Here is a 15,385-nt window from a genome sequence, read left to right as displayed (position 1 = left end):
TCGAAATCAAATTGAACCGGCCTGGAGACCGATTTTCACTCACGTTTCACGTGTGCAGAAATTATCGCCTTTCAAATAGTCATTAGATATTATCTAACCCTTACTTTTTCCATAATTGAATATAATAAAAAAAATTAAAATGATGTTTAAAAAAATTAATTTAAAAACATATGATTTTTTTTTTTTTTGTTAAAATAACCATTAAATTTTTTTAAGATTTCTGTTGCATTTTTTTTTTCTTTAGTGTATTTTAATTTAATTTTTGACTATATTAACTACATGATTCTTTAAAGCAAGCCTTCGATATGTTTTAAAAATAATTTTTAGTGAAAATGTTCACTATTTTATTTTTTATAACATTTTTTTTTTTCGCTAGGGTGTGAAGGACCCCAGTCTCGCAAATTTATACGTGATTCTACAGAATTGTGGCAAGTAAGGGTTAAACGAAAAAAACATTCGAGTTAATTACTTCGAATGCTGAACAACCGATTGCAAAAATTAGAAATTATCTCGAGATCAAATCATGGTCAATATAATCGACGTAAAGTATCAGAAAGCTCGTGTTTGACTTTCGGATTCTCGGAACTTCCGCATCACCTTCATTAATTCGGTATCAAGCTTTTTTCATTCGCGGGTCAAGCTTTTATCCTTTTGACCGGATTAACTCGGAGCAAAGATGCCTGCATTGAAATAACGATTCTACAAAAATGTATAATCCATTCACCGTCATACATAACAGTGTACTTTGATGGGATGTAGAATTTTACGAGAATTCCCGGCAATTAGTGTTATTTCTTTCACGTTGCGCCCGATCCCAGGTTGAAAGGCGTGTATTTTTCTTGAAACACAAGACGGAAGCAAAATAAGAAAAGTCTCGCAAAACCTTTGGTAAAAGATTTATTCAAATGGCTAAAAAAAAAAAATCATCTTTCATCCTGCACGTTTTAAAAGGAGAATTTTTGTCTCGATTACGTTTGTTTAATTTCTTTATGTTGCAACTTGCGCAGGAATTATTATAAACGTTCGTCTAAGTTGTGGTTGTAAAACTTGGCGAAAGAATGTAATTAACGTGAGGTAAAAATCAAACCATAAGAGAGGAGAAAATTTGTGTAGCATACTTCGGAGTGAAAATTAATATGAGACTTATCGTCGGAAGTAAAATTGTCGACATCCTTGAGGCGTCGGTAATTAAAATCGAAATCACGTAAACAATAACGATGACGATCGGTGTAAAGTGGGTTGAGATAATGTAAGTCAATACAGGCATGCTATCGAAGATACTGTTGAGCGTGAAACGCAGATATTGTTGTAAAATTGACCGTGTTAATTGTCATCGGGGGCAAGTATAACAACTTTCGTTCGCTGTACGGAAGATTTAAAAAAAAATTTAAACCTCATTCCGATCGTGTCAAGTGTATTTACATTATCGGTGCATAGATCGACGCAGTGATAAAGCTTATCGCCGAATTCTGAACGTGCGATGTCCCGATTTGATACAAGCGAAACGCATGATCGCGTAACCTTGAGACAGATAATAACGATGATAAATTTTATTTCCAAAAATGCAGAAAATTGCCAACGTGATTTTATACGCGTCGCGAGTATATAAACGCGCTCTCCAAGTTTCAGCATCGAGTTCACTGCAATATCCAACGATGCACCGAGTAACTTGTCTGTTTGTTGTTATTATTACCCTCCTTACCGTCTGCCATGGTAAGTCTTACTACCAGTTTGAATTTTATGTAACTGTAATCAACTTTACATTGAACTTGATGTACGAAACACACCGCGAATCATGTCGATAAGAATCGAAAGTTTGGATTTTAGATTTTATCTAGAATTTTTTGTGCGAAACTACTAATTGGTAAACAGAGATCGGTTTAAACAAAAAGATTTTGTCAACAATCTTATTTTCTTAAGTCTGGAAATATTTGAAAAAAAAAATAAAATAAAATAAAAACACAACGTAGTAGAATATAAAAAAATGTTTGAGCCCTTGTCGAAAATTAAACTCTCATCGCCGCAAAAGATGTGTAACTTTAAAAGATGCTGAAAGTTCAGGCAAATTAATATTGACAGTGAATTTGTTATTTCAAAATACGTATATATTCGAAAAAAGTACTACTTAAGGATTTAAAAGGTGACGAGTATACTGTGACGTTGAATATTCATCATTCGTAAATATTTATGATTGTTTTACAAAGTCACATGTCTGCCATGAGAACTCCATTTTCGTCAAGAGATGAAAAATGTTGTTAATTTATCCGAATTTTCTTCTACCGTATAATATACTAATTTTATATTGCGATTTTCTACAAACGCTAAAAACTTATCACGTTGAAGTTAGTAGCGTTAACGTAACGATTCGCACTGAGGAAAAACCGTTATATCGCGATTTCGGAACTGTTTGAAATTCCCTAAACCGTAATGAAAAGAAATATACTCAATTTGCGCAATCCTAGTGCCTTCAATATCATTGTAAAAATAAGCGAATGGTGATTTTTTCTCAACGTCTCGTTACGACGACGTTACTCACTTCAACCTCGTGAAAATTCCTAGGCTACAGCATCGAGAAAATCGTGGGAGGATCCGACGCCCAGGAAGGCGATTTTCCGTACCAGGTATCCCTGCGTAGGTACAACATGCATTTGTGCGGTGGATCAATCGTAAACGAACTATGGATCTTGACAGCAGCGCACTGCGTGAGCGGGTAAGTTTTGTGCAAGAGCTTGAATTGACTCTGCATTTTTAAAAATTTTACAATTTTCGCGTGAGAAGAATTTCAAAAATGATAAAAAAATTTTCTCTCTAGAATCTAGAATCCTAAAAACATATTTTTAGAAGAATGTCGGTCCGTCCGACAAACTCTCGCGATGATCGCGAAAACGGCTGGATGGAAAAATTTCAAACTTACAGGATTTTAAAACAAAATGATGGGCATAAAAAATTGCCAGGTCCCGTTCAATTTGGACTTCCGGTTCTACCGGAAATAAAGCGATTTTCAATGTTTAATGACAAACATACACTTTCTGCTCCTTATTACCTTTTCTAAACAAACGATTATGTTTTTCCCAGTTTATACATTAATTTTTTTTTTTTAAATTTACAAAAATTTTATATCGCGCAATTTTTCTTTCAACGCCTTTTCAATTAGCTGCCAAGTCTTGTCAGTTCCTGATTTTAAACGCGGCCGTTTTCGAGATCATCGTGAAAGTTTGTCGTACAAACCGACGGACTCTCCCCTATTCACGGCGATAAAAAGAATGGCAAAAAACCTTTTTTTCCTGCTTCTTTCTTTGCGATACACTAACGAAAAGTCGAAGCTAATTACCACGGTAACCGAGGGTATAGAACTAACTCTGCAATGTACGGAAAACAAACGTCTTCAACGACTAAGAATCAGACCACAAATCGTTGACTAATCTCGGAGTAACATTTACAGCCAGAATGCGATGTGGATAACCGTGGTTGCTGGAACAAATCTACTGTCTGAGGGTGGCGATTCTTATCAGGTGGAAAAGTTGATAGCTCACAAAAAATACGACCCCTTCACGATCGGTAACGACATTGCCCTCGTCCGTCTAGCGTCTTCTATTGTCTTCGGTCCAAAAGTACAGCCCGTTGGTATGCCGTTCAAAGATTCCGACGAGGTCGAATCCGACGTGATCCTTTCCGGCTGGGGGAGAACTTCCGTAATAATTTACAAACGCGATATTATTATCATTTCATTCGATCGGATATGCATTATCAATGGTACGTATACACGGTATAAACTCTGTACAATAATATTTTCATCCAGTACCCGGGGGGGATTCCTGACGTTCTTCAACGGATTAATCTTCGCACGATATCCGGAGAATCTTGCAAGGCTGCTTTCTCGAGCATTTATTTATCAGTAAGAGACAGCAACATCTGCACTTTGACTCAGGAAGGAGAGGGAGCCTGCCACGTAAGTATCTTGAATCATGCTAACCGTAACAAGTTTCCAGCCGTATCATTAACCGGCGATTTGGTTAAGCGAAAGAGAAAAATTTCCGAAATCAATTCGACGTAATGTTTTGAAATGATCGTCTGTAAATTATTTTCAGCGATTATTCGAAACCACATCGAAGCCTTTCGATTTTTTGGCAGTTTTTCAAACAGTTTTCTGCAACGCTATTTTCATATTCTCGATAATTTTCCCATCATAAAATTAGACCGACTCTAATGTTATTATCTAATTCTTTTCTCTTCTCTTCTGTTATGTAAGGGCGATTCCGGTGGTCCGTTGACGACAACTAACGGAACGCAAATTGGAATTGTTTCCTGGGGCATGCCCTGCGCGAAAGGATATCCAGACGTTTACACGCGTGTAGCGAGTTTCACGGACTGGATCGAGGAGAAGATCGAGCAATAAAGGTTCACCGATCACAGCCGGAATGAATCTGTTTGCCTAACGGATGAGTTTGAAAAGCGAAGTCATAAGGTTCCGCTAAATTGATGGGCACCTGTTTCGGTTTGCTCGGGAAAAATTTATAGCCTCGCGAAGTGTTGTTTCAATATTGATAAAGTTTGAGCGAAATTTTGTCCTCGTCTCGAGTGCAAATTTAATCCAATAAACGATATGTATACAGACTTTGATGAAACAACTTACGAGTAATTCAGGCATACCTCTCGTCTCGTTGTACAAACGAGCTTATAGCTTCTATTTCCAGACAAACATCAAATATTTGCTTTGAAACAATAAGACCGAGAGGGTAGAACGGAGCTGAGGGTGAGAAAGGCCTATGAAGACGAGAAATTATGTTTATCGTCTACACGGCGTTAAGTAAGGAATTAGACTTGGAAGGATTACCGATATAATTTTCAGGATAAATTTACTTCCTTGAGGCATTCAAATTTTTGTCAGGATATGTCACGTTCAACGTTTGCACTGATTTTATAATTTATAGAATAAAATTAAATTTTTAAAACTTTACCAATACATGTTTCTTGGAATATCATACAACAAATCGATGAACGGTTTCTTGACTTTTTTTCCAAGTCATGTATAAACAGAATCTTGAATTGTAACCTGCGTACACTGAGAAAAAATTCATTTGTTACAGCAACTGGAAAAATTCGGTAAAACAGGTATCGTCAAAAAAAAAACTGTTTAAATTATGTTGGAATTAGGAAAAACGAGGTACGCGTAACCATTTAGCGCTATCGTCGATCCTTTTTTGATTATTGCAACGCAAAATCAGTTTGTGAGGTTTCCTCTACTTTTTTAGTTAAACAAGGCTTCAGCGTCAATTTATTCTTGCACGAGCATTAAATTTTCGCAACAGTTGCAAGAAAATGTAGCAACAGTGATCGTAATGAGAACGAATAGTGACGGCTACTAGACTTTCCGGCAACAGCTAGAAAACTAATTTTCATTTTTTACCTAGAAGTATATTTTTCGATTGTGGTAAAAAATGAAAATAGTTAAAGACCGAGCGGTAACCGGAAGTAAAAATTTCTCTCAGTGTATAATCTAGTTTTCTTTTCGGATAAATAATGGATAACGGCTATGAATAAGAATCGGGATCAACGATCAACGATGAATATAAGATGTAGCATCTATTCCTCATATTTCACCCCAGTCACTTACGATACAACGTTTGTTTGGTGCTTCGGAAATCGGTATATTTTCAGCCGATATTATCCCTCCGCGCTGATACTCGAGAAGCACAAAGAACTCTGAGGCGTTATATTTTGACGGTAAGTGTGCAGGGTTCGATAATTGAATGAAATGTAAGAAAAATAGGAAAATCGAATAAGGAGGGCCTCGTGCGATTATGTATAATGTATATACGAAAAAGCTGCGGGCTCACGTACCAAGATTTATCAAGGTTATCTCGGTGAACGTGACTGGGATTATTTACCATTTTCAAGCATCTAATATCTAGCCTTAAATTCAAATTCCCAAGGCGAGCGCGGCGATCGGGAATCGCGGCTACATGCCGTGCACGAGTATAATGCATATATGCGAAAGATCCGCGTTTTTGTATCGCTGCAGCTTAATTGCGGATGTTTCGTACGCATATTAATCGCGAAATAACAAACCTGGGGTGAGTATATATACGATCGGAAAGACTGCATCAAAATGGGAAGGAGAAAAAAAGCGAAAAGTACAAGTATTCGCTCCTCGTTGGCTCTTCGAATTTCCTGCGATAATACGTCTATTTGAAAACACTAGAAAAAAAACGTTTCTAACTTTTCTGCCAAATCCGGGGAATCATAAACGTATCGTTGACGATACACCTGAAGATAAATTTCCGTCGATGAATTAATACCGAAACTAAGAAGATAAATCGGAACTCCATCCTTACCCTCGTCAAGATCCCTCTGCAAGTTTGGATATCGCAACCGCAGGCAAAATGTTGCGGCCAATCTCTGCCGTCAGCCTTCTCGCATTATCGACGATATTGTCGTCGACGGGTGAGCGAATCGCGCGTTATCAATTTTTACCGAGTGGATGACTCTCCGAGTAATCGAGTTTCGTTTTTGTTTCCTCGAAAATAACCATGTGTTACCGTAAAACGGAGAAAAGTGTACAGGATTGGCCGAGCAGCAATATTGACAAAACGAACGAAATCTCTGAGTGTGACTGATATTGAATGCCATTGCAAAAGTACCGGCATTAAATTTTGAGAACAACGAAACCGAATTCTATCTGCTTGATTAACCAAACACGATGCGAAATAAATCTGGTTTCGCCTGATAACCATGTTTTTTGTTCCAGCCAGTTTATTATCGTGTCAAAGAGAAACAAAAAATGTTTCTTTCGCCATATTTGGTACACATAAACAAGCCCTTGATTTTCTGTGTTTAATACAGTTGCAACAGCCGACGTGGAAGACGACACGACCAAGATTGTCGGTGGAACATCAGCGAAGGATGGACAATTTCCTTACCAAGTATCGCTTCGTTCGAAAAATCGTCACTTTTGCGGTGGTTCGATAATAAACGAGCGATGGATACTGACTGCGGCGCATTGCCTCTACGGGTATGTGCAAATTTAGACATTTAAACCAACAGCATATTCTGCTATCAGTAGATAATACAGATCCGTGATTTTACTCGAAGAAAGTTGAACCTACGGTAAGGGGAGGTTAATTGCCGGTAAGTTAGAGCGACTAAATGCTCCGTTGATCGATAGAGTAAGTCAGAACGCCACCCTCGAACATTCTAGAAAAAGGTTTGTGTCCCGGCTAAGTGTCGGTAAGATTTCGGGATAGGAATCTGTGCCCAGAACTCTCCTTGCATATCTACTAGCAAGATCGAGGATCTTGATTCCCTCTGGTCTGGATCGTCGGCGATAATAAATTTCGCCAAAAAATGAAATTTGTCTTTCGTTATTGCTCCCCAGATCGAACAACGACAGCGTCACCGTGGTGGCCGGAACTACTACCTTAGACAATGGAGGCGATTCCTATCAATCGCTCAGATTAATCTGCCATCCGAGTTACAGCCAGATACTAATTCGCAACGACATTGGTCTGATCGAAGTCGAGAAGCCGATATTATTCACGGACAAAGTCCAACCCGTTGCTCTTCCAATCGAAGATTCAGATAAACCTGATCAAACGGCCGTCTTGTCAGGCTGGGGAACGACGTCGGTAAGAATTGTTTCAAATTTAAAGCACGAGTAAAAGAAAAAAACAAGCGACGCTGTAAACTTTTCCTTAATCATTTTCCATTTCTTATTTTGCTGTTTTTCTTCCTCTCGGGATATTTCATTCTCAAACACAATTACCATGAGTCGATGTATAAAAATTTTTAAATCGTATACTTATTCATCTCGACGAGTGTATATGCAGCTTGTCGCGACATTTCGATCAAGATTCTACATCGATATCTCAGATTGGCTTTATAATTTTTTGTACAGAACTACATGACGAAAAACGCATTCCAAATTTTTTCAGAATTTTTGGAACTAGCGTATCTGATGTATGATTTAAAAACGTGAAAAAAACCTGACTTTCTAAAATCTGAAGAATTTCAAAAAAATCTTGTTTAATATTTAAAAAAATTTGACACCTGTTGGAGGATGGAAATTTCACAACTTCAAAAGATACATGAGAGAAATAATTTTAAACAAAAATTATTATTATTGGATTGCATTTTTTACATAAGAATGAACAAAAGAGTTCGTTATAATATGGGCCGAAAAATTTCTATTTAGAGAGATATACAAGTCCAAATGTATAAAAAAAAAAGCACATGAAAAAAGAGGTCGGTTAAATATTCAATTAATTAATTTCCCTCCGGAGGCATTGAATTTTTAGCGAGTTTCAAATCAGTCTCTAATTTCTTTTTTCTCTCTTTCTTTTTTTCCTTCGCTCCAATTATTATTATTATTATCACATTTAGTTGGAAAATGTATTTGAAAATTGCTCGCAAAGGGTGAGAGACGGGAGTTGGGTCAAATCCCAGCTGAATTGAAAAAAACAGCGGGCATTATGAATTTTTTATCGCTGTTGTTATTACTACTATGGTATTATTGTTTTTGTTACACAATCACGCCCAGTATCCGGGAAAAACGCCAAACGAACTTCAGCACATTACTCTGAGCGTCATCGACCAAAACGAATGCCTCAACACAAGCTTTCGCGTAACGAAGAGCAATATCTGTACATTGAACAAAATGGGCGAGGGCGCCTGTCACGTAAGTATAAAAACCCGAGCATAATTGACAAACGCGTCTGATCAGTAATCACCATCGATATTTCGTACACATCGTCTGCGGTATACAGTGACATCCGTCAAATGATACGTATAATAGACTGGTTGAAAAAAGTCGACCATTTTTTTTTTCCAAAATTCCCTCTGAAATACTTTCGGAGGGGTGAAAAAAGATGCCTGTCAAAAGCGGTGCTCTTAATATTAATATTTAGAGGTGGCTTGTCGCGGATTTCTATTTTCCATTTAAATAACATGGAAAAAACATGTACGAGTCATATGGATTTGTTTATTAATTTGTGAGCTACAAAATTCTAAAGTAAAAAAAAAACTAAAAAAATTTCCCATGCTATTTAAGTGGAAAACAGAAATCCGCGACAAGCGGCCTGTAAATATTAATATTAAGACCTCCGCTTTTGACAGGCATCTTTTTTCACCCACTCAAAAATATTTCAGCGGAAGTTTTGAAAAAAAAAAAACGGTCGATTTTTTTGAACCAGTCTAATGTATAACCTACGTTTTCAGTTCATTTGAAAAAATAATGGATTTCAATTAGGTTAACACGATTACCATTTGAGTACACCATGTATGACAATTGTTGTAAAAATTGCACGTTATTCTCTGGAAAAAAAACCGACAAAAATTGTCTTCCATAAAAAATTTCGTATACTTGGCTGGTTTGGAATAGAACTTGACGGTCGTTCGCCGCAGCAGCTTAAGATCGATCACGATCAATCCGTAATAAACAACCATCGCTCGATCATCGTGACGGAAGCTCGACTGACGAAGACGCACCGCAAAGTGCAGAGTTAAATTTTGATTCGCGTTGTGGTCGTTCCGAGCTTCGGGGCATTTCGTGACCCCGGAAAACTGCAACGTCCCGTGTATGCGACTGCAGTCTTCGGGCCATCCAGACGTGCAAGTATAGGAGTTGGGTATAAGGGGTTCAAAGCACGCGGAGCCAAGTGTCACGCGAACGAAGAGCAATTCCTTTAACGGTGCCCTGCAGAGTCCTGCTGCACGGTACTAAGACCTCGTATAAGCCGGGATACGCGAGCATAAAGCACCCTTATCGTTTCCTCCCGTTGTACTCCACCCACTACACCCCGGCCTCTTTATGATTGTACAACCTTTCCTGACAACCTCGACTTCCTACCAAAACGCGGATAACACGCTTTCTTTCTTCTCCGATAACGTCTAGTCCCCCCTCCTCCCCCTCCTCCTCCCTGATTAAGATTACAACGGTGTTTTACACTGAGAAAAATTTCATTTGTTACAGTGACGAGAAAAATTGAGTAAAACGGGTATCGTTAAAAAAAAATCTGTTCGAATATTGTTGGAATTGCGAAAACGCGTAACCATTTTGCGATATCGTCGATCCTTTTTTGGCAATTGCAACGCAAGATCAGTTTCTGAGGTTTACTCTACTTTTTTAGCTAAACGAGGCTTTAACGTCAATTTATCGTTGCACGAGCGTTAAAGTTTCGCAACAGTTGCAAGAAAATATAGGAACAGCGATCGTAATGAGAAAGAATAGCAACGGATGCTAGACTTTCCGGTAACTGCTAGAAAATTAATTTTGATTTTGTACCTATAACTATATTGTTGTGGTAAAAAATGAAAATAGTTAAGGACTGAGCGATAACCGGAACTAACAAATTTCTCTCAGTGTATGATATTATATACTATAGCTTATTCATCGGTCGATGCGCCCTCGGGAAAAAAGAGCTTGTTATTTTATACGCGGAGTAGGGATTTGTTAACTTCACCAAATAATATTGCTTGTCTATCAGATACGGTGAAAAAAGTATTTTTGCTACATATAAAAAGCAAAAATTTAATGAACATATTGTTTTATTTGACAGAAATGTGTTCGAAACAACAATATTTGTCTTATCAAGTGAAACCTGTGCTTTAGTTTGAATTGGCAAAACATTTATTTTCACATATTTTTAAACAAGTTAAACGATTTTTTTCAATTTTTTATTCTAGAACGTGGATTACACATCATTGAAAATATTCTTAAGTCGAGTTTTCACAATGCAGGAAAAAACACGAAAAATAAACGCCAGCGATGTGTTCAAGGCTTCTGGCTTTCTGATAACCGTTGAGCTATGAATTTATTAAATGTATATTATATTAAATAATAATACAAAATGTCACGCTCATTCCTAGTTGAAATAACGTATTTTGTTTTTTTTCGCGACCTTAATTTCAAGGTGTAGATAATAGATATATTATTATCAGGGTTCGGATAAATATGTAGTAAAAATTATAAAATATGTGCATACAATATATATATATATATATATATATGTATATATATGTGCTTCCAAACATCATACTTTACGTAGAAAACCAAATAATGAATGACAAAGATTTATATAAAAAAATATCTATTTACATGTTAATCCGAGGCCTAATATTATGCAAGGGGCGGAAATCACAAGACCGAGATTTTGACCATTCATTTTTCAAACAGGGTGATTCCGGAGGTCCGCTCGTTTCTGAAAAGGTACAAATCGGGATTGTCTCGTGGGGAACACCCTGCGCTAAAGGAAAACCCGACGTTTTTACCCGGGTATTCAGCTACGTCGACTGGATAGCAAACAACACGAACGTGTGACGGATATCATTAGTACCTACGTAATTACATAATTTTAATTTACGCTTCTCTGTTGTTACTCTGTATAATAAATCCGATTAACAAGGCTGAAGTTAGTAACGTTAACACAACGAAACGCGATGGAGAAAATCGTTGCCGTACAATTTTAGAACGATTTTCCGAGAAGTTTACTTTTCAAAATATGAACATATTTTCTTTGCTACAATTTACTTGCTGAATTTCATACAGATCTAAGGATCAAGACAACGATTTTTCCCAAAAATCCATCGCTAAAGTAACGTTACTACCCTCAACCTCGTTCCGATTAAACAAGTGTAATGAGACATGCGAATTAAACTAACCGTAAGCGAAATTCTGAGAAATCCCATTTGTAATAAAATTATATACGCTGAAAATTACTTAAATATAATATGTGAGTAAATACTGCGCTTGAAGATGAACAGTGTGATAATTTAAATAAATTCTACTTAGCAATAAATAGACTGTTAAAGATGTATTCGGAACACGTGCCGGAATCTCAAGCAGCACGAAATCGCTAAAGTGAAAGAGAATTTTTCAGCGCAAAAGGCAGCCAAGTATGCCGTCTGACTGTTAAATCGTATCGCCTCTGCGCCCTGATTGCACTTGTAGAATGAAAAATGCCACCGAAGTGCGGGAGGGGGGTAAGGGGGGAGGATATCGTTTGCAAGAGTAGCACGAATCTAATTAAGAGTTAGAAAAAGCATCGTGCGATTTTGCACAGCCGCCGGTTGAACGAAGAGAAATGCTTTCCGAAAGAAAGGAAAAGACATTCGCGTCGCGATGTGTAATAATTGAAAGAGTCAAACGAGAAACTTGACGAATTATGTCGAAAGTGATAATCGGTTTGACTCGATACCTTTTTACAACGGACCTTTAGCAACGGTCAGAAAGATTAGATTATTACAGACGATTGGATAAAGAATCGGATACGGTTTGAGGTTCGGTATCCCACTGGATGATTAATCGGAAAAATTATCGTTTGAAATGGAGTCTTTTCGATGAACACGGAGGATTCCTGCCGATCGAAATCGTTCGCTGATCAAATTAATCGTCACGGAATTTCGATGCACGGATCGTTTTTTTCCGTTCCCGTCGTTTGACTGTAAATATTTTACAATTTATTATTAGTCGAAATCACGCACTGATTAATTCATGCGAAGCTCGCAAATATGAATAATTATCATTCTGTCAGTGTAAAGCTATTTACGTTGGTACGTTTGCAACGACGGTAATATTTTGTATTCGTTTGATGCTCGAATCCATACTATCGGTAGTGATCCAATTTCATTTATCACGTTCTTTGATACGGATCCAATGTACCTACACGGCACCGGAATTCAACCGTAATTGGTTTTATTTATTTGTTTATTTTATTTATTTATTTTTTTTTCTATTTTACTTCTCACGTTCGTTCATTACGAACCGCGTACTAGTCGATCAATAATGCGAGTTATACTGAAATGCAACTGTAGAATCCTGACTCGTTTCAAAATATTTCATTACGCAGCTTGCACGTACCCTGCATGTACAAGAATTTGCATTTTTATATTATACATCATGGTATCATTGAAATTGGAATCTGAATTCATGCGATACACGCAGCGGACAGGAACGGATATTAGCTGAAAATAGCATCGATGTCGAATACACGGGCGTTCGATCAATCTCCACGAATTCACGTTACGCCAAAGGATGTTGGATTTAATTAACTCTTCTTCAATCGGACAAAATTCGTTTTGTAAAGTGGTGTGTACTGAAGTGGAAAAAAGAAAGGTGGGATTTTAAAAAAACGATTCATCAGAAAATGAAAGCTAAACAAACGAAAAACCGCGATTTTATTCCCCCTTGCGATCCAGGATTGGGAGCCTCGATCCTCCGGCAAGCGAACCCAGCTGCGAACCAAATCCCATGGCGGCAGGTTTCACTGCGGTCAAACAACAACCACTTTTGCGGGGTTTAGATCGTTAATCAAAGATAGATATTGACGGCGGCGCATCGCCTGACCTCCCTCTCGGTGTCGGACGTCACCCTCGTGACCAACAACCTTCGTCCAAACTCGGTAGGCGATCACTACCACCTTTCCCGCCTCGTAATTCACCCGAGTTATATATATATACATATGTATATGTATATGTATATGTGTACATATGTATCTAAATCCCATCGTTGATAAGAAACGACGTCGGCAACATCCTCTGCGGGACGAATGCCCGGCCGACGAGACTGCCGAAGGACGATTTTACCCCTGTAAATTATACCATGGGATGAGAAGTTCGGTGAGTCTTCCTTATGATTACCGCCCAGTGAAAGTGATTCCAACCCTGTTTTTACCCCGTATTCAAGCCTAGGGTCGTCGGTCAATATTGTATTATACAAACAGGGCGAATTCGTCGAGGGAATAAATGTCTACATACCCAAATACGATAAATGTATTGTTGGAATGGTCCTTATTTAGGGTGTTGAGGAATTTTTTCCACCCCGACCCCGCCCCCCCCCCCCCAAATCAACTTCAATTAACTCGAAACCATTGACTAATTTTTTCACATAATTTTCCCTCGACTCTAAGATAGTCCGTTTTGTAATCGAAGACATGGAAAAAACTTTATTTCTCGGTACATGTGTTATTGTAAGAGTAATAATGTTTTTAAAAATCTGTAACCGCGAGGTTTTAGTGGGCATTGGTGCTACTACTGAAGAGTAAAAAATACACATCGTACCGTGCAATCGAGTCAAATAAATTATTCGAGGTCAAAGGTCGAGAAAGCCCTCACGGAAAAAAACCCCAAATTGGGTGTAATTTCGTACCCCTAACTTCTTTCTTATGGGAAATTAGCATTATCTATGAGTGAGGGGTACGAATTTACACCCAATTTGGGGTTTTTTCCGTGAGGGAGGACCTTGAATAACTTTTGAAAGAGTAGATTTATCAGAAAATGACAAGAAATCTTTTTTGTACAGCGTTCAATTTCATAAAAAAAATGCGTTTTGGTCTTATCGGTGCGCTAATGCGTTGACGTTTTACAAAATTTCAAAATTTAAAACAAATTTTTCCCATGTCATTCAAACGGGAAATAAAAAATCGCGTTGAGCCACCTCTAAAATTAATATTAAGAGCTAAAACTTCTGACAACGTCTTCGACTTGAGGTTAAAAAAATCAAACCGTCGATTTTTTCTACACAGTCTAGTATTCCTGTATATTCCTTTATCATTATCGGAAATCCGATCAGCCTGACGTGCCGTGATTGAAATCAGGCGAGTAAATTTAATCCAGGAGAAACATCTGTAACGGTGTGTACGCCCTAAACGCGAGCAAATGTTACCTCGAAATACTTGCTTGAACATTCCATTTGAATAATTGTACCACTGACAAAACTTGGCGGCGTTCACCTAATGATCCAACATTAACGGGGAACTATAAATCAGTTATATATCTGTATCATTAATTTTCGACCGACTGAATGCTGGTCGTTAGCTGTAATGATGAAGTATTTTCAAGGGGTAATTTTATCCGCAGAGTTCAACCACCGAAAAACGTTTAACTTGATACCTACTCGTTTTACAGGCCTAAAAAATTGTTGCATAATTTTTCGGGTCTGATATAAGATTTCAAAGAATGATTCTAAAAACTCCCAGCTGTAATAGTTTCTATTTGCGACTGGTCCTTGCAAATTTGTCGAAACACATCTTCTCTAGATTAAAATCAGTCAGCGTAGATTGAAATATAACGTATTTGTGATATGAATTACAATACTTTTGAAGCGATTTGAAACGAAGCACATCGATATCTTAGCTTTTATTTATAACTCCGGTACTTTTGATTTTTTAATTTTTGCGAAGTACATCGTATATATGATTCGACAATTGTACGTGATCATCAATACAATATTTGACATCGTTACTAGTTTATTGCAGTTTTTTTGTATTTCTTTTACAATCCTTTAATTTTAGTCGATGAATACATACTTGAGCCCAAGAGAAGTGATAAAAATTATTTTTGGCAGATACGACCTTATGGAATGAGTCAAAGTAGGTTTTTATGGTTGAACCAG

The 15,385-nt window shown here is 37.5% G+C and overlaps 3 protein-coding genes across 3 annotated transcripts in view; 2 read left to right on the top strand and 1 right to left on the bottom strand.

The window, feature by feature from the left end:
• The window catches only part of LOC107221174 (alkaline phosphatase), a 244,915-nt gene that overhangs the window by 220,492 nt on the left and 9,038 nt on the right, over positions 1-15,385 (bottom strand). The gene's annotated exons all lie outside the window — the stretch shown is intronic.
• Positions 1,620-4,957, top strand: LOC107225446 (chymotrypsin-1-like). Its single transcript, XM_046742382.1, has 5 exons — positions 1,620-1,713; positions 2,560-2,710; positions 3,443-3,692; positions 3,800-3,949; positions 4,250-4,957. Exons 1-5 carry the CDS (start codon positions 1,656-1,658, stop codon positions 4,394-4,396), a joined length of 756 nt encoding a protein of 251 aa, XP_046598338.1. The 5' UTR covers positions 1,620-1,655; the 3' UTR covers positions 4,397-4,957.
• On the top strand, positions 6,104-11,779 carry LOC107225447 (chymotrypsin-2-like). The gene is made up of 5 exons (XM_015665925.2): positions 6,104-6,444; positions 6,844-7,012; positions 7,376-7,625; positions 8,537-8,674; positions 11,171-11,779. The coding sequence occupies exons 1-5, from the start codon at positions 6,384-6,386 to the stop codon at positions 11,312-11,314; spliced, it is 762 nt and encodes a 253-aa protein (XP_015521411.1). The 5' UTR covers positions 6,104-6,383; the 3' UTR covers positions 11,315-11,779.

The sequence above is a fragment of the Neodiprion lecontei genome, chromosome 5 (assembly GCF_021901455.1).
Source record: "Neodiprion lecontei isolate iyNeoLeco1 chromosome 5, iyNeoLeco1.1, whole genome shotgun sequence".
Lineage (NCBI taxonomy): Eukaryota > Metazoa > Arthropoda > Insecta > Hymenoptera > Diprionidae > Neodiprion > Neodiprion lecontei.
Note: the sequence above shows the minus strand (reverse complement) of the source record. Positions and strands in the feature narration are given on the sequence as shown.